This window comes from Macrobrachium rosenbergii, chromosome 6, assembly GCF_040412425.1.
Source record: "Macrobrachium rosenbergii isolate ZJJX-2024 chromosome 6, ASM4041242v1, whole genome shotgun sequence".
Classification (NCBI taxonomy): Eukaryota; Metazoa; Arthropoda; class Malacostraca; order Decapoda; family Palaemonidae; genus Macrobrachium; species Macrobrachium rosenbergii.
Genome location: NC_089746.1, coordinates 54,249,801 through 54,270,282, shown reverse-complemented (window position 1 = coordinate 54,270,282; position 20,482 = coordinate 54,249,801). Strand labels below are relative to the sequence as shown.

The window sequence follows — 20,482 nt, the reverse complement described above, 5'->3', positions numbered from 1 at the left end:
TTCACAGTCACATAATTGGCTGGCAAGCTTGTATCATTTACACATTTCATGATGCAAAGAAAAAATTTATTGATATTCCTTACGGGACTCACCTTTTTCTCTATTCCTTGAACAGGCAAACTCTCTCCGCTTGACCAATTTTTAAGGCATCTTAAGGCTTCAAAATTTTTTCCATAATTGATTGTTCAAATATTCATTTTCTAGATTCCAGGGTAAAATTCCTATGCAAAAATTGCCAGACTTCTTCAAAATAACGTATACTGTATTCTAAATAGGGCAATAACACCATGGTTTTGGCTGGACTTATATTTATTTATGTATTTAGTCCTATTTTTTACTTGTCTGGAGCTTCAACCTGTAAAATAAAGAATACTACATTAAATGCATACCTAAACCATGTACGTAAATGTAAAATAACAGCAAATGTGTTAGTGAGCATCCTGTGAATTTCTAATGCTATCATATACTGTACAGCAATTTAACCAAGTGATAAAAGTACTGGTTGTGAACAATATTAAACAAAACTTACTGCTCAATCAGTTGGCATTGTACGGATGATGTCAGAATCACCAGGATCTGTGATAGCCAAGGAACATACTCTGAAATATTTACCACATGCTGTACCCAATTCAATGTTGTTTCCAGAGTAGTGGTGGACACCCGTCTTTGCAAGCATAGCATAATACTCAATCTCTGATTTCCTGTAAAAATACAGTTTAAGTTAAACATTACACACTACTGAATTTTCGGTCACCTTAATATTAGCAAGTTTCATGAATTTTAGTCTTACTAAGGGACAGCGAGGAATTTAGGCCTAGTTGTTATCCAAAGGTAATGCAAAGGTAACGAGGTTAAGTTCAAGCTACTGGTAATCATTAGGAAAAGTGATGCCATAGGTTTTGTTTGTCAGTCTGGGGTAGTTAGATAATGGGTCAAATTGGTTGATAATGCGTAAGGCATACTTTTAATTAAGCATTTGGAGAAGACCATAACAATTCTAGGCACCAGTAAATGACTGTAACACTGGCACAAGCCAAAGTGTAATCACCATAAACAAACAGTTGCCAGATATACACTTGCACATTCTGATACTGCATGATCAAGTATGTAAATAGAAATTATCAAGTTTCACTCTTGCCAGGGCTAAAGATCAAAACCACCTGCCCAATTAATAATTCACTTAAATACACTATCAGCTCTATAACATCACTAGTCTCTTTTTAAAAGGAAACCCTTTGAATATTAAAGCTTTCTTCACTGTACACTTAAAATCAGCAATAAAATCCACATAGGGTAACCTTTCCCTTGTAGTGTGCTGAGCAATTACATTACAGTATATATGTATACAAGTATATAAAAGTATATATACAGTAGGCTTATGTATGTTATACTAAGCCAATGACTATAAAAAATTAGCCTACATAATTGACTTACGTCAGGAGACAAGCCTCGACCAATGGGCCCTGAGACTCCATAAACCATCGCAAAGGCAGCAACATTTCCATCCAAGCATTCAGAAGCTCAAGCGCTCCAATTATGCTTGTCAAGAAAAGTTACAGCTGACCTGTCTTCTGGGCTGCTTGCTTTGGTACAGTTATGTAACAAAAGCAACACATTCCAGAATAACAAGTTTACTCCGTGAAGGTCTACTTCTCTGTCTCACCTGAGAGATGGGGTGTTGTTAGCGATGATGACCAACTTGGCTTTTCCTGCACGGAGACATTTCAGGGTTTGGCGGAGTCCCAACATGTACTTTCCCGATTTAATAACAAGGGCCAAACGGGAGTTGATACTCTCAATTGCTTTTTTCTGAAATGACAAAAGGCCATTCCTTGTGAAAAACGATTAGATCAGCAAGCATGTGTCAAGAGACAACAAAGATTACCAAATTATGGGAACTGTACAAAACATTTAAGTTACAAATTTCACTAAAAGGAAGAAATGGAAACATTAATAAAAGACCTTGATCATAATATCTCAAATCAAAGCCATTTCACTTAGACACATCAGGTGGAAGTAATGGAAAGGGGGATATCAACCAGCACCACTAGACAAGTTACACTGAGGAAAGATAAAGATAATGGGACGAGGTTGAAACCCTGACATGTTTTGCTACATAACAGCTTAAACAAAAATTCTTCCTTACTAATCATGTTGCCAACCTCTTCAAAATTCTAAACCCAATCCAAACACACAATAATAACCTCTCATGTAAAAAACAAATTCTTTATTTTTCAACCTGCTACTCATGAGCCATTTAAGAAACCCTTTCTTCGGCAATAGGTACTAAATATTGGTCATGATGTTAATTTTATTTACCACGCCTGATTCCACCAATCCTCCTTTGTTTTGGAGGCTATGTGGTAAATTACACATTGTTGCAACACATCAGTCCAATTAATAATGTATAGTAATAAATAATTATCCAAAAAAGATTTGGAATTCTTCCCCATCATTACCCAACACTTAAAATTACTGTATAAGAAAGCAGGAATACATTTCAACAGCTTACAATTTTCAAGAGCTCAGGTTAATACTGCCAAGGATAAAGCAGTCACCCCTACTAACCCACAAGATAATAGTTCCATTTCCCTTAGGTCATTACAGCATTCCTCTCCCCCATGTCAAACTGACCTCTCTCCCTCTATTTTCCTTAGCATTCCTCAACAGCTCCCCATGTCTAACTGACCATTTCCATTTGGTATCAATTGTCTTCATGCTTATTAAGGGTATCAATATTGTGGTCCTCAGTGCTTCCTGCAAACAAAGCTTTTAAAGGTCTGGTTAGGGGTGGTTTTACTATTTCATTTTGCATTCATTCTTCAGGTATTTCTATTTCTTTTCATTATGCGTATTCTTTCGTATAGAGATGGCAACGCTTCCCAGGACTGTAAATCCATTGCCCCCAGATCCATTTCAAAACATTTGAAGTTAGACTTACCTTTCAATGACATGTCTTCATGCTTGATTAAGATCAAGATGATGATGATGATGGCTAATAAATCTGATGATGAGGAGAGGGAGGAGGAAGAGAATGAGCATTTTCGAGTTTGAAGCTTCTGGAGATATTGAAGCGCTTGCAACTGCCTGTCCTATAAAGCTTTTTCACCCTTCACCTCAAAATCGGTGATTTAATGATCCAACCAAAGTTATGTTTAGGAGTGAGCTTGGAGGACTCAATAAATTGATAGTCACATCATGATATCAGCTATGCAGCAAGTTCATTGCTACCTATTATGAGAAAATGACAGGGGAAAGCCTGAAAGGCCTTCAATAAAGAGAAGACAGTACCAAGAAAGCAAATCTTAGTCACCTCTAAAAGTGCACCCCAAAATAATCTGGATAAGGTTATAAAAGAGAGGGGAACAAGTGCCATGTAGGCTTTTCCAAGAAACTTTATATTTCAAAAGCAAAATAAATTTAGCAAAACTTCATTTTTCTCAAAACTTACTTTTTCTACATTCAAATTCCAAAAACTCCCGTTTTCAGCAAACTGGGATACTATTCAAGATTTAATATATAATTTTATGTTTTTTTTATTGCACTCTAAAATAAAAGACATCACATATTAGATTTTTGAGTTTGCCGGTAAAATAAACTTTCTGCTAGATAAAAATGAAATACTTTAAAAAACACAAAAAAATGTTATGTTTAAAAGAAAAATATTCGTTAAAAAAGATTTCATTTGATGAGGTAACACCTGCCATGACTAAAATTAATCCCTGAGTGATGGGCTAGTCTAATAAATGACTTGATAGTTTGAACGTTCCAACTGCCTGTCCTAGTACCTGAAAAGCAAACATCCAATAAGATAATCGACAAGTATTATTTACCAAGATAACAAAATATATGACAAGACAACAAATATCTTTAGTATAATCTAAGATAATGCAAGATAACCAAAACATCAAAATCCCCACATCAAACCCTTCTAAATGTTATTTCTTCAGTATTTATTTCATTTTCTTTGACTTGTGGATCCTTCAAACTAGTTTTTAGCCTAAAGATGATGATTTCTTCACGCCAGCTCTGGGCTACATAAAAGATTTATAAGATGCCGAAATTTTCAGGGAAAAAAAAAAAAAAATCAGAAAATGGTCTTGAGAAACAACACTGAAACATTGCACAAGAAAAAAAAAAAACCTCAATGGGGTCAAGTGTAGAACAACGGGAACAGTTCCACAGATGAAAACAAATCTAACCTTTCCTAGAATGCTATGTCCTGACCTAACCAGACCTTCCCTTCCTCACCTCAATTAGGGTGCCATGCCCTGACCTGGCAAAGGGGGCTTTGCCCCTCCCGGACCCCCAAAAGAAACACTAAACATTGGAAAGGCTTGATCCTCAATAAATATGCCATAAACCACATGCATCAAACCAATGAAATAATTTACAGGGTACTTCTCGGAGTGCATATTAATAACTTTTTTCATTAACCCTTAAGGGACAGACTACATACATATCAAGCACCCTGCCAAACAAGGCAAATTCTTAAGTTGGCCAATTTAAGAAAAAAACACATCAATGGAAATAGGGAGACATGCAAATGCACATGGTATAAGAAAAAAAGGTATTATTACAGTTTCGGTCAAATTCGGATATCTAATATTTTTTTACTTGCTATCATATATTTTTGTCATGATTCATACGAAATACTTGCTCGCATCTTCCGCAAATTAAGAGTTACGGAGATATTTGCCGATGAATATTGTTCCTTGTTATCGCGAGGATGCGTTTATGCTGCCATGTCAGTTTTTCTGCTGATGCATTTTGTTTTTGTCAATGTATTGTGGGTAAAAATGCCTAATCGTCTTTTTTTTTTTCGTTATGAATTATAAGTACAGTACAAATGCTCAGACCTGATTGGTTGCTTTGTTTCAAGAATATCCAATTAACTGCGATTTTGGAATAAGCCGGCTTTCTACAAAAGTGCGCTTCAGTTGACTGCCATGGATTCCCTCGTGCACGTCTGCAGTGGGTGTTCTCTGTCTTACTTTGAGGCTATTGGTCATTTCCATGGACATTACAATGGAACTCCACAGGTTGTGAATACCTTTCTTCGTGAACATTTAGTACTACCATCTATTTAAGGTAAGTGAAGTGGTTAACGAAAAGGGTAACATTGCAGTTTCGGCCGTGAATTTCACCGAAACTGTAACTAGACGTTAGGGGTAAAATTTCGTTCCCTGTAACCCCTGTGGCAAGCGTGCGCAGCGCAATATTACCGCTTGCCAGAACATACGAGCTTGCAACAATCATTTAAAATGTGCATAAGCCGCGTAGCGGCGTTGCACCACCCGAAACTGAGAGCGGTACCAATGGCGGCCATGTATCTAAAAATCTAATCATTTACGGAAGAAATAAAGGTCAGATTCGTTGAAAGTACACTATTTAAGCTAGGGAAAATGTAATTTTATATTGGAAAAGTGAATTTGACCGAAACTGTAAATTTACCGAAAAAAAATTCTAAACATTTTTCCATACCTTCCACGGTCAGTTGAAGGTGACTATTTACAACCATTTTTATACATCAAGGTTCTTATGCTAGATTTTTTTCCTTTCAAATAATGTAAAAATTTACATCTTCCCCTCAACTCTCCATGCACTTTTCCTCTTAAGCTTGCCACTGGAACAAACACTGCAGCAATTTTTCATCTTCGTGCAATAGATCCATCAGTTGGTACTGGGGTAGAGTGCATTCTGCATAGGCCTATACCACCTGTGTAATGCCTTGTTTCATTAAGCCTATTCCACCCTTAAATGGCACCCTGCATTAAGGGTAAAATAAGTTTAGGATATATCCCAATTGAAACATGGCTTTATGGATTAAATTCATTCAAGTCCAATGCACATGTTCAAACTTGATGGCTTAGCATGTTTCTAACAAAACCAGCTGCCTATGAAGCCATTTTAAATTGATCTGCTCATAATACTGGAAAATGCTCGATTAAATTATTTAGTCTTGCCTTCCCAAATGGCAATTCAACAAAAGTTGGCCTACATAGGCTAAATTCCTTGAACAATTCCATATTCCATGAACAATTTCTTAAGTACCAACTTGCACAAGCTTAGCCTAGCCTAGGTTTGCTAAGCTCGCTTTGGGTAGAATGCAGTGAAAGGGGTCATGAATTACTTGGGGGGAGTTCAGTAAGGTGAAGCCTTCCCCGGCCAACTAAAGAGGGTATTATTTAATAAGTAGCCAACACACAATATGAAACTCTCTAACCTAAATTTTTTAAAAGGGCTCTTCATTTTCGTTGTTTTGAACCCCATAAACACTATGCGCAAATAAATAAAAAATTAATCAACACCCTCCATAGCTAATACAGCAAAACTGTAACCAGTAAGCCCCCTAGGTTACGTTAGGTTGGTATTTTTCGGTTTTTTAGTGCCCAATGAAAAACCCAAAATGGTTTTTAAATCTGATAAGTCTGGTTAGGTCATAATCTCTCTTGAAAAGCCTACTATGCCCACAGTACCCATGAATCATTAACTCAGTGTTAGGCTAGGGGCCCAATTTGGCAGTCATTGTTCAGTCAAGCCTGGAATGACTAAGAAACTCCTGCTGAATCAACATGGCGGAGTTAATATTGAAGGAGGGGTCACATGGTCAGGACTAGGCTAGCCTGCCACTTAAACTGCAGTCGGTTTTATGGAAGGATTACGATCATACCAGACCTACCTTTCCGTTAACTAACCTACCCCGCGAGGCCATGCTCTTACTTGGCAAGGGGGAATTAACCAACCCCTTTCATACTACCCAATGAGGATTAGGCCTACCAATAACAACTACTTTCACTCACGATAACCACTTTGTGGCGAAAAAGTGAAAGAAAAATTTTACAAAACGGTAAAATGTGAACAACCTATTAAACCATAACCCGTGTGACGGGGAAGGCGCCTTCTTCGCTTCCCTGGAATTTTACCATAAATATTGCATTTGCCTAGGGTAAGGGTTATGAATTTTGTCACTTTCAAAACTGCTGACATCTAACCATACTCGCATAATTTCTTAATTACGAATGAATATGTAACAAATTACACTAGGCTTTTATTTAAACTACTTCCTGTGGCTTAACCCAAGACAACAATTACCGCACACAACTCCTCGGCATCGACGGACAAAATTTGGCTTATTTATCCATAAATATTGGAAATCTTTGTTAAAAGACTACGAAACCCTACACCGACTGAATTACTGTCGACCACCACAGAAAATAATACGTAAACGCAGCTGAAAAATGAAATGTTTCACCAACTCACGTGACAACACACCTCTTCAGCAAGGTTTCAACAGACAGAAAGATGGAGGAAAGCAAGTTGCACAACGTGTGACAGAGAGCGTAACAGATAGACCACTCCCAACCCAAACCGAGTTCATGTGAAACGAGCAGTCGCCATCTTGAAAAATGATTCTCTGTGAAGAGTTATAACCGCAATAACAGTGCACACAGGGAACACGTAAGTTCATATAAGTAAAATCAAAATATAATTTTGTGTTACTGGCGTCCAGGCTATTCAACAGGAAGACTCAAGAACTTAAAAAAGGCAAACAAATCAGTTTGCTTACTGCAATGAGAGTAGTAACACCAAAACCAGGAGCTTTCAATTATATCTCTCTGTAGATTACTCTGAAGTTATGGTTTGTTTGTTTGCAACATAGTATAAAAGCAGCGTTTGCATTTGCTAATAGTTATTTCAATCCCCACACTGTTTCATGAGAATTGCTGTTCATAAAAGATCAGCATATCACTCAGTAGTCTTATGATTATGATCATATCAACTGCATCATACCCTCTGTTTTTGTGCAATCTTGAAATCGCTGTTTTCCTTGATGGTTTAGTTGATTTCAAAGAAACATTTATAGCTTTCTGTTAATTTTTAAGGGTATTTCGAGTATAAGTTAATTCTTATAATAAAGTTACATTTCTCTGACATATCAATTTGAATACCATTTTCATTAACAGACAGTCATTCTTAAAACATAGAAATTAGAATGGGCAGTTTTCGTTGTTGGGAAAGGAGGGTGGGGGGGAGGTGAAAGAAGTACTACATGCAAGCGAAAGTGGTCCATCTGTTGCGGTTCCTCAACAAGTTCAGATCAGTGGTTTTGAAACCACGCTCCGAAACACTGATCTGAGAAAACGAAACTCGACATGAAAGATTGAGATTATTAAACCTTTTCAAGGGTATTATACAATTAAATGAGAAATATATCAGAAAAAGTAACGAAGGGGGTGGGGCATGACAGAAGTACTACATGTAATCGGTTGCGGTTCCTCAACAAGTTCAGATCAGTGCTTCTGAAACCACGTTCCGAAACACTGATCTGAGAAAATGAAACTCGACAAGAGCCTTTTTAAGGGCATGATGCAATTCAATGAGAAATATGTCAGAAAAGGTAACGAAATTGATAGGAACCAACCACAAGGTGAAAATATACCCTTATCGATAACATTTACCAATGAACACGAGACGCGGGTTGTACGGAAAAAATCAACAAAATTGAGTGAGGATTATCCTAGATCTGAATAAAAAGGCAGAGATGACACGATAAAACTTAAAGAACTTAATGAAAAAGGGGCAAGAGGGAACGGAGAAACGGAATTTGAGTCACAAGGAGGCGGGCAATTTAATGAAATAACAAATGGACCAAAACGAAATAAATCTTAAGCAGCAGAAAATGACAAGGGCAATAACAAGTGAGAAAAATAAAAGGAAAAAACTTTTACCACTAAGGTTTTAAATGCACAAGGACACACAAATGTGCCACTAGTTGAAGCAAGTGTGATATTTTTATCCCTACCTGAAACTTGGAAAAAGATAGACAATCTCATATTCACTGGCAATGTAATGAGATATTTAAAAAAAAAAAGGAGGGCTCATGAAGTGTAATAAAAATGAACAAGTAAATCCAAATAACACAGAAGATAACGTTGAAATAAAGTTACAGTGATGTAATAGGTAAATCTGAAAACTAAATGATAGCAATTTTCGTTTATTACCAAGCGTAGACGAAGGAACAAAAGAAGGAATTTCACACTAACATCTGGAATAAAACAGCACATAAAAACGGGAGAAGATGAAGATCTCATTATACTATTCTATATTCCGCTCCACTGTCTTTTCCTGCGTCGTTTTCGTCAATGGTTCATGACAAAAAACAGTGACATTGACTGCCCTATGTCAACAGAAAATTTTCATATACTTAGAAACATCTCACTGGATGAAGAATATCAGCTCTTTGATCTATCAGCTACAACCTAATAAATTTCTCTGTTGGACTCAATTAGCATACCTGTTCATGATACTAAAGTTGAAAATGAAAGAATATTACAAATCAGACATTAGTCCTTGGAAGGCTTCATAACATGGCTGAAAAGTAAAATATGTGAGAAAAATACAGCAGTTTTCGCATCTACACTCATCCTTTGAATGCTGAACTGTGAATCAAGGATAAGACCCCACACTGTGTAACTCTCCTCCTTCTTCCTCTCACAGTTTGCTCTAGAAAATTCTCTCTATATGGTCAAACCATCTTGAAGTCCCTGGTCACTCTCCCAAACTTACACAGATTAATCTTTCCACTACACCTCCGTCATATCTCCACGTTATTCCCTTCCTAGTCCTCCTGATTCTTCATATACAGAATAAACAGGTGCCATTTTTCTTTCGCAGACAATATGAGATAAAGTTCCATAAGTTAAACTTGATCCACAATCAATTAGCCCTGTCCAGTTTTTCCTTTTTGTTCAACTGATACTTTACCTCATACCCCTCAAGTTAACCGATTCCCAGATAAATGAGAGTCAACCTTTCCTTCTTCCTCTGTGACATAATCAAATGCCATCTTTTTACTTATCCCTCTATACAAACTATCAAACCTAACACTCACCTTTTAGAGTTTACTTTTTGTTTCTTTCCAGTTTGTTTTCCCACCTTCTGTAGCTCTCTTCCTCTTATTAAAGCACTAATACCATTCCATAATTTTTTGGTATTCCAGTGGAATTCTTTAGTTAAAAATTAAATTAAAGTGTTGAACAAGATGACCAAGGCATTCTGCAATCTAATCTCATTTCTAAATTATCAAGGTATCATGATTGGCCAAGACAGTAAACAGGCACTGTGAAATACCAGCACCCCAAGTCATCTTGATATCTTAACTCAGTTTTGCCTTAGCAAGTTAGCATCAGCCTACAAGACCTTTTGAGCTCTGGGTACCATTCTGGCAATCAACTTTAGTTCTCCCTAAACCCAGGAACCTGTACTTATCACCTGTTCAACACAAGGACAAACCTCATTCTGAACTCAGACACAAACTGGTTCTGATCTCAAGTCAAACATAACTTATTTTTCTCAAGCTTTTTATCATCAAGCATTTCTGAGTTTAATTTCACCAAGCCAGAAGATCTTTGAAATTAATCTTCAATACTGAAATGTTCTTCTTCTCTTTTTTCTTTAAATCTTCAGCTGAAAACCCTTATGGACAAAATCAACAAGCTACAAACCCGAAAGGGCTTCAAAGGGAAATCAGCCTGCAAAGAGAGCTGATGTAACTTACTAAAAATATGTACACTTCACTCAAGTAACAAAAGAAAGTTTCATGTAAAGTTCCAAAATGATAACCATGCTGTATTTTTGGAGTGACTGTCTACTCCTAAAGAAGATAGTCAAGTCAAACAAGTTACCAGAAGTAAGATAAGGACGGTCCCTCCAGCATCTAGCTAACATTTTTATTCAATTATCTCCTCTTAAAAGCTTACTCAAGATATAAATATCTCCAGTGAAAAATTTATTTCACCAATCCCAAACATACCTTGAGATTCCAGCCTTTCCAGGAGCAAAACAATGGCATGTCCAGTTTATTGTTAACATTTCTCTACAAGGGAACATAGAAGATTAAATCCTTAAACCTGTTAACAATTAAAATGTGTATCTTAATAAGAAAATACATTGTATAAATTAAATTGCTCACAGATTTAAAGGGCTTAATCTTCTATGTTCCCTTACACAGAAATTTTCAAGTAGATTATGAATTCCTCTAAACAACATAGCACATAACACGTTATGGCAAGTCGGTAAAACTCATAAATCTGACTAGACCTTTGCACTGGAGTAAAATGGAAATATCCAAAACATAATACAATATCACCTAGATACCAGATGGTTGGTTTAGATTATGTCAGCATGGGCCTTTGTGCTACAGCAGTTGATATTATCATCATTATTAATAAACAGGTAGTTTAACCAGAATACCGAGTTAATATTTTTAACTTGCACAGAGCAAGGCATTCAACCTTCTAATGTCTAGCAAAGTGCTAGTAACAGTGCACGTGTGGAAAGTTTGCATATCTTTCTTAGCCTACCTTGCAACTTACATATCTAATTATTTAAAAAATATTAAAGTTCATACAGTAAGTGCAATCTCCCAAAGCCAGATCACATACTTCAAAAGTAAAAGGAGTGGTAGAAACCACTTTGATTTTTTCCATCATGTTTAGAACAGCAGAACAGAATACAGAATTTAGGCCAAAGGCTAAAGCACTGGGACCTATGAGGTCATTCAGAGCTGAAACAGAAACTGACAGTAAAAAGGTTTGAAAGGTGTAACAGGAGGAAAACCTCGCAGTTGCACTATGAAACAATAGTTACGAGAGAGTGGAAAGTAAGATGGAAGAAACAGAATACAAATGGAGGTACAAATAAAGGGACAAAACAGGGTTGCAGCTAGGGGCCAAAGGGACGCTGCAAAGAACCTTAACTAATGTCTACAGTACACCACAGAAGGTGCACTGATGGCAGCACTACCACCCTATGGGGATTGTCTTTTAATTATTTTCAATTTATTTTAATGTGTTTTGTCATCTGCAATGTTACAGTAGAACAGATAATGTATTAATAATTATTAGGTGTAATAAAAAGAATTGACAAGAAACCCCCATTTGAAGAAATAATAAGAAAGCATTACAATCACTAGCAACACTAATCAGTTAAATATCTAGGCACTAAAAGCAATGGCCCAATTAATGTTCTTAGATGAGGGGAAAAAATGGGATTGGGAAGAAGTTGCAAATGGAAAGCTATGAGAAAAAAAAAAGGATTACAGATGAAACTTGGGGGCTGAGGAGATTGTGCAATGAATTTCTAAGACTGTATTTCTAAAATAATTAGACATGTGCAACAAGGTGAGCTAAGAAAGTTGATCAAACTTCCCACAAACGTGCATAGCAACTAGCTCTGGCTAGTTGGATACACTGACAATGAGTCAACCCTTTACTAAATGCTAAATCAAAGTAATTATAAGACATCTGAATATGACAACAATTAGCATTTAGGGCATTTCTCACATATTTTCAGTGAATTCAGCAAACAAAAAGTGAAGCAGTTTCTTTAAGAAATAGGCAGATGAGCAAGCAAAAATGTAATTCAGTAAGTATGGTGCTTGCTTATAATCATAATGGATGATAGTGCACCCTGCAATTCACATAAAACCCTTGTTTTACCTTTCTGTATTAACTAGATCTGACGTATTACTGAACTGCCATATAAAAGCTTTGTGGACCTTACGATTTTTGCATAACCTAGGGTATCTTCATTAGATTTATCCTCTATTCTTCCGTCACAGTTCAAATTAATATGTACATGCCAAAATACATACTAATATTTGTGTATGTAATGGAAAAAGAACGTAACTAACTGGATTGTGTTTCGTGTATTGAAAAAAGCATCTTTGTATTTGTATCTTATGTATATTAGGATAAACAACAAGTTCCACTATGAGATAGTTTACATTATATGGAAGAACAATCAACTCAAGCCTAACTGCAAGCTGACAAACACATAAGCAGTTTAGCAAGTATACACAAGTCCTCCTTCCACCAGTCTTTCACTCCCAAAGCTGAATAAGGCAGAATTTTTACCATTCTATAATTATAAATGAAAATCAAAATTCAGAAAGTGTATTACTCATCACAAACAAAAGATGATACAAATCAGGGTCATTCTAAATGAGACTGGAAAACTGTAACAATTATCTCCATGCTAACAAAAGGATCACACAAAAGTTCATTGCATATCAAACTTCAAAAAGAATAATCATACAGTACACTATATACACAGTAGACAGCATACAGTGAATAAAAATAATCAATAAATTAACAACAGTGAAGGTTCATTTAAGAGTCTGGTGGTCTGCTGCATTAAATATTTCTTCATCATCACCATCATCTGCAGCTAGAGGAAACATTTCCTGCTCATCTGTGTGTGACAGGACACGGTATTTTCTTGTGGCTCGTTTTCTCCTAAACCTGGAAAGCAGAGTGTACGATTTAATCAGGGGGAAAAAATAAAAAACAGAACTTCTAGATGAAAGCCTTAGTATTATAATTATTGACATGAAGAAAAGATGTTTCAAAGATTTATACTTGTACAGTATTATGCTCCTTTCATCTATAATATGCTAACAGTTATTAAGAAAACTGAGTCTACTTATAATATTTCTTGATAATTAAATACACAAATACAGTACCTTAAATGTTAAGAAAAGTACATACATGATAATTATCAAGAGACTTGAAGCTACCTGGGAGTACACACAACTATCTGCAATAGGTGTACATTCCAGGAAGAATCTACTGTAATTCTGGTTAAAGTATTTTAATGTACCCCTTTTATACTGTAATTCATATTCAAATTGATTATACAACCACACAGACAAGTGAAGCAGCAAAATTTTTCAAGTAAACTACAGTACATACTGTACAACTGAAAAAGAGGACTGCAAAAACTTTTATTTTTTGCTGTACTGCATTACGTAGTATTTTACATTCCACTGTTTCACTTTCCTCATGACCATGTACTCAGTTTATATTCTAAATTATATGGCTTTACTTCTCATTATTGAAGGTGCGCATGGCAGAATTTTTCTAAGTTCCTCCAAATGCAGCACTGTACCTGTAGTGCTGTATTAGTTCATGTGGCAGTTGTCTTTTTTGTGTAAGAAAATTTTTAACAAACTTTTAAACACCATTCAACACTAAACAAAACAGCATTAAGGTTTACAAATTTCTCTCTTACTGGTAGTTGTTAGAAGTGTACAAATTGCTATAAAATTCAGCTGCATTAACCAGACAACACAACAAGGTCATCAAAAAGCTTGTGAGCTTAAAGACGTGTGTCATTCTATAACACTTCTGTAAAGAAACACACTGCACGTCCAGTACAAATGTCAACAACCATGTACGTACAAAGAACAATGACAAAACCACCTACATTATTCACTTTTATCTTTTTGGTTACACCAGTTCACTGCCAAAAATCAAACAAATCAGAGCTCATAGCAGTGACCTAAACTTCTGTATTTGATGAACTCAGTTCTTTGCAGCTATTCATTTCATCATCACACTTTTCCTTGCAACTTGGTCTTTACAGCTAAGTCTGAGACACTGAAAAGGTTTAATACTGCAAATAAATTTTTTTGTACACATATGATTACAAAGACAATGAATGTCATTCAGATCCTTACACACAGCACAGGAAGCAAGAAAAATTGTGCCCATTCAGGTCATTTCATTATGCTACATATATTTTAGGTCTGCTAAAAACATGAAAATACAATAATAAAGAAACACCTTTAATCAATTTCTAAAGACACTGAATATTTATGGCTTTACTATTACACTCATTTTACCCAAAAATTTCTTTTCACATCCTTATCAATAAAAACCAGAAAAATTTAAATGCATAGTATACCCAGTAACCAGACTGCCACTAAATTACAGAACCCTGGGTAGATCTGTTTCAACATTTGTGCGAATTGGCAAATAGGAATTTGGTAAGGACAAAGTTCCACTTTGGACAGTGAATTTTTTAAACTGCCATAACTTGTAAAATTAGTTTTCACTGACATAAGGGTGTACTGTACCACATTAAATTCAGAAGCAAATAAACCCCAAAAATGTACCTTTAGTTATCTCACCTTAAAAATATGATGAAAATATATCTTACCTTAAAAATTTGATGAGAATGTATATAAGTACAACAACTCCTACAACAACAAAGACATAAAACAGCCTTAAAATAGCATCTGGTTTTAATCCACTAGGAGGACCAAGACCCAGTTCATCATCTTCAGAATCTTCAGTAGCTTGTCCTGAAATTAAAATTTAAAGTAATTACTAAGTAATTCTGAAAATAATGAGTAACTTGCTGTTTACCTGTTAATAGAAAACCTATTTGCCCCATTTGCATTTACAGTACAGCACTATATTACAAAACGTATGTAACCACAAGTTCAACTACTGCAATGGAGGTGTGAAAACAATGCACCAAAACATATTAAATAAATCAAATGCCATACAGCTAAAATGTTCTACATTACTTCTAAGCTTTCCATGACAGCAATCACTTTCACTGAATGGGAATTGTAAAGTTCCATATTTCATTAAGTTTTACTACAGTTTAGCACAAGCTTGGTGTCAAAACTGTATTCGACAATACACATAACAACAAAATACAGATATGGTGACTTATCTAATCAAATGAACTACAAACTCTAATCTTTAAGCAAGTCAACCAGTTATGAAAGAGGAAGGCAACCAACTTCTGACCCCTTCAGCTGTCATTTTACTCAACATTTTTCTGATACAAATGCCAATGGAGCCTTATTTGAGATAAACAACAAAAATAAGCGGAACCCAACCTGAAGGAAGTGACAGGCCCTGTTCTTGAAAGCAGCAAGATAATAAGTAACTGGGTAAAAGAGAATATGGAGATAACTGCAAATCAAGGATTCCAAGGATGGTGATTTCTAAATAATGAACATGGAAACTGACGGCCTGGCAGGGTTGTTAGGCACCTCAGTGGGCTTCTTTCCTTCAATTCAACACAGTGGCAAAAATAGGGCTACAGAAAGAAAGTGGGTAAGATTGAGATCTTGTTAATTGTCTTTCATCTACCATACCTAAGTGGGAGATAAAGTAAGATGCTCTCACAGGATTTTTTCATGAAAAGTTGGAAGGACAATAACCTGAAAACTATGAGTCTTGTTTGAAGTGAGAGGTTCAATAATAATTTTTGTCAAGAAGTTAAAGCATGAAAAATCAGGATCTCCAGGGATCCTCACAGAACAGAATTTTTTCCTCCAAATTAATTAAGGCCTGTAATTTCTAGTAGACATATAAAAGGGAGTATTTAACAGCAGCAAGAGAGGATAAGAAGACCTCTGTGCCTGCTCTTTCCACCTGATGATGTAAAGCCGTAGTCATCAAGTCAACAGTTAAACAGAGTTTTACAGAAGGTACCATGAGCTCAAGAGCTCAGTTGGATACTTATGCAACATGCATCCTAAGAATAATCATGGAGATTCCTTGAAAATCAACCTGTTGGAAACTTTCTATAATTTGTTCCACCTAATTAGCGACAAAAAGAAGGCAAGGGCGTCTTTCCCTTCCACACACTGGGGTGGAATGGAGCCAGAGTGGTGAATACTGTATGAGGTCTCCTAGACACAATTTCTGAGTGCAAATGAGATGACTGACATGAAGTAACATAAGTGAAGAAATGAGTACAGTAAATTTTGTAGAAACAGGTGCGCAACAGCAAAGTAGCCAATATAAACTGAAACTGGAAAAGTATTTTTTACCCAGCTGGCATCAGAGAGGATATTACGAATCCACAAGTTTACTTACAGGTGTAATAATGTTGCACTAAATGCAAATGTCATCTCTGATATGAAAATGTGAATAAAGGTTGGAATGAGAGATCTGAAAAGTTATTTATAGTAATGTCACTGGAAAATGGATTTGAGAAAGATGATTAAGGGAAGAGTGTTACAGGTTACATTTTCTACATAATAATCACTATCATTGCTACCTTCACCAACTGACGCAAATGGCTGCAGTGAAAAGAGTATAAAAAGATGCATATCAACAGGATATTAGAAATGGTAAATGGCCCCTAACACTCAGAGCCAAATGCAAATGAGTTCTCCTCAGAAAATACAATGGATGAAAAGATATATGATGAGTGTAAGTCTATGTACTGTGCTTATATTTGGTGTCTAAATATTTATGGTGCTCTAAGTAAGGTGGGGCAGGTCCATGGAGGCGAAAGTCCCCTAATACAGGCACAACTGGGCATCTAAGGTTGGTTTGGATACATTCTGTATCTCCACCTACAATTTACGGTGCTATGTAGGTTTCGGAGGATGAGTACAGGAGCAGTGCAACACCCCAACCACGTAGTAGCTGGCCTATATGTTAGGTTTAGTTTGGGTAGGCCAGGATGGTAGGTTGTATCCCAGAAACTGCCCTATCTACATCTTCATACTCTATATGTATTGCATGGTGTATATTTTTGTGACTGATTAGCCTAAATGCATATAAATATTAAAGTTTTCCAACTTTGACATTGTGATTTATGTATTTCTGACCAATCCTCTAACACAATTCACTCTCGTTTACATACCTAGCAAAAAATGAACTTATCATACAATTGCCAAGACATTAGCCTACATGGCAAAACTTGACCAGAGTAGGGTATGTCTACTAGGTGTTCAATCCCCGAGTCACTCCCACTGTTACCCTACTTTTCATAGGCTACTATAATCTAAAGCATCCTTGCATCCTACCCTAGGCTATATTACATGGTATATATTTTTTGACTGATTACATGCATAACCTACCTGTATCACTAGATTCATTGGAAACTTTAATTTTAGGAGTGGTGTTCACTGCAGGGGGGTCATCTACAACTTCAGAGTCCAACTCTTTGGATTCTTGAACTACAGACTGTGAATTCGCGACTGATTTATCATCAGCAGCGGACTTATTAGAAGAGGAAGAGGGCAAACTATCAACTGCTGCTCGATTAGGGTCTCCCTTTGAAGTCACTGGCTTCCCGGGTGCCTGACGTTTCACCAGCTGCTTTAGGCTTGCATTTGTTGAGGAACTTCTTTCGCGAACTGCATCAAGAGGACTGGGGGGTCTTACATCTAAATTCTCAGTTGGAAGGATCACAGCATCCAGCTTGGCGTCAGGTAAGGTTAAGTACGAGCGTTTGGGTGCCTCATTCTCACCAAGGGCCTCACAATTCACAAACAGACACACATGTAACAAAGCTATATAAAAAATCATTACGTTACTACTACAGAGATTCTTCTTAAGCAATTTCTTGTGAATGCCAAGACCTAATATACAGTGACAGGATGTGGACATGTAGTACTTCCATGGACAGTTATCACAGGCCATTCTTCTCCTTAGACTAGGCTATTATTGTGCTCTACTGCTGAATCAGTAGTCTCTGGGTAATAAATGTCACTGTCACTCATCTGCTTCATTGAGAAGCACTTCGTGGTTGCATTGTTATTCTAGTAACGTAACTGTGCAAGGTGTTACTGTTCTTCCATATCCTCCTGTCACGTCAACATACACTATCCCGTTTTTAAGATTCAATATGACAGAATTCCATAATGTTTCTAGGTTTTATGACATAGATGTACGTACACAAAAGAGTTTTCAATATTGTAAATATTTTTTATACTTTATATAAATATTTATAACAATACAGACTATAGTTTAAATAGTAATTTACCGTAAGCAATTTTTATTTATCTACTTTTGCCGAGAGGTAGTACAATTTTGCCTACGTGACGTAGAAGGTAACGAAACGAAAATAGCAATTGTCAACAATAGAGAATAATCACAACACTGCCCAAGCTGCGCTTCGTTAATTGAAATTCACATGGATAAAGAAGACAATAAACAAAACGGTACCAATAATCTGGTTATATATGTTGTCAGTATTTAACCTTAACTGTGCATTTGAATTTCATTATCGTTTATCCTAAATTAGCTATTACCGAAGGACTTTATATAAGTTAGGATCTGGGGGTGGAAGAGTTCTAGGAAAATACTTGTCATGACAAGAATATGGCATCAGTGTTTTCAAGAATGACTTTGCTATTCCGTGGTGCAAAATGCAAGCATAACACTCAAACTTGAGTGTTATACTTGCAATTCGCTTTTCCACGCGGACAGTGCTCATTCGGCCAATGAATAGAATATGCCTGGCCACGCTGGCGGGTTTCACATCATGCCTTTCACTTGAACCCCGTTCGGCAGGGGTCCATTCTGGCACAAAGCCGATTTAATGTAAACCATCCAAGCGATAAAGACACCAAGATAGCTTCTATGGGCTACAGGGACTGAAAGCTCATTATACCTGGGTATTTCAGGACCGCATGTCCAGGTAGCCTATTTTCAACTGGGTGAAATTAACAGAAAAAGGAAACATCTTGAAAGTAAATTCCTCGGCAAAAAATATCAGAGCAAAGAGCAGCTTTCCATTCCATTTCCCACTCAGTTTTCAATATTTGTTAGAAAGACTCAAATACCAGGTAAAATCACCATCTGGTTTTAAATTTTTCTCCAGTTCACTATGGCCGTCATTTATGCTAAATCTAAAGATGTGACCAGATCTTTTCGTGGATTTATTTACGTAGTTTGCTAGCTGTAACTCCACATAAAGAGTTTGACTTTTTTCGTTATAAAATGTATTTGCACAGTCTATTAGTGCACTGATCTCGATTTTATTTGTATTTTGGTGAAATACATAGCGCTCCTCTTCTTATTTTCTTGTTTTTGTTAGAAATGTCTAAAACAGTATATTCAAATATATTCTATTTATATCCGTTCATTTGTTTAAAATTTTCTAATTGCTTTGATAGAATAGGCCTACATCGTGCGACTTATCCCATTTTGTTACCATTGGTATATGATGAAATTCGTATGTTATGTTCTTTTCAAAAGTATCTTATAGTTGCTGCCTGTCACGTGAAAACTATTACTATACTGATACTGATTACCATAATCCCTGAAAATGTAAAACTCCAGTCCGTGAAAAAAGGCACTACTCACTATTATAATTGCTTAATGTACAATTCACTTGCACCTTTGGCATTCAGTAAGAATATAATCAAAATGTGCTCTAAAATGTCATCCACACATCGACACGGGGTAGCCCCCATTCATAAGCCGCACTGCTGCCATTATCGGATCTTTGAGGCCTATCTCGGGTACTAAGCATCCTGGCGTTTGATAAAATGACCGGGATTTCAGATGAAAACTGAACGTGAAAATTGATTTTTATATTTACTGGTTAACGAAACTTTTAACGAATGATAAAAGTGTGCAATAAACTTTTTTTTTTTTTAAGTTTCAAGTTCGAGTCATTCAAGTACTGCTTTAAAAGGCATCATTATTGATTTATATCTGACGGCTAATTCTGTATCAGAGTACTGAAAATAGAAATATTTTACCATTTTAAAAATATGGCGTATCATTAAATAAATCTGAGGAAATAACACGGCAACTGCATTTATATAATACGTAATAAAATTAGAAGTGTTGCTTGATAAAAAAAAAAAAAAACCGTCTAGTTATAGTTATATCCTGCTATATTACCGACTCAGAACTCTTCTTGT

At 36.1% G+C, this 20,482-nt stretch overlaps 1 protein-coding gene and 1 long non-coding RNA gene across 2 annotated transcripts; both read right to left on the bottom strand.

The window, feature by feature from the left end:
- Positions 1-595: 595 nt before the first annotated feature.
- LOC136839576 (uncharacterized) lies at positions 596-1,657 on the bottom strand. The gene is made up of 2 exons (XR_010853385.1): positions 1,435-1,657; positions 596-701 (listed from the first exon to the last, which is right to left on the bottom strand). It is a non-coding gene; the product is annotated as an uncharacterized lncRNA (long non-coding RNA).
- Positions 1,658-12,729: 11,072 nt separating this feature from the next.
- On the bottom strand, positions 12,730-18,676 carry LOC136839571 (uncharacterized). Its single transcript, XM_067105833.1, has 3 exons — positions 17,684-18,676; positions 15,007-15,151; positions 12,730-13,307 (listed from the first exon to the last, which is right to left on the bottom strand). The coding sequence occupies exons 1-3, from the start codon at positions 18,246-18,248 to the stop codon at positions 13,172-13,174; spliced, it is 846 nt and encodes a 281-aa protein (XP_066961934.1). The 5' UTR covers positions 18,249-18,676; the 3' UTR covers positions 12,730-13,171.
- Positions 18,677-20,482: the final 1,806 nt, after the last annotated feature.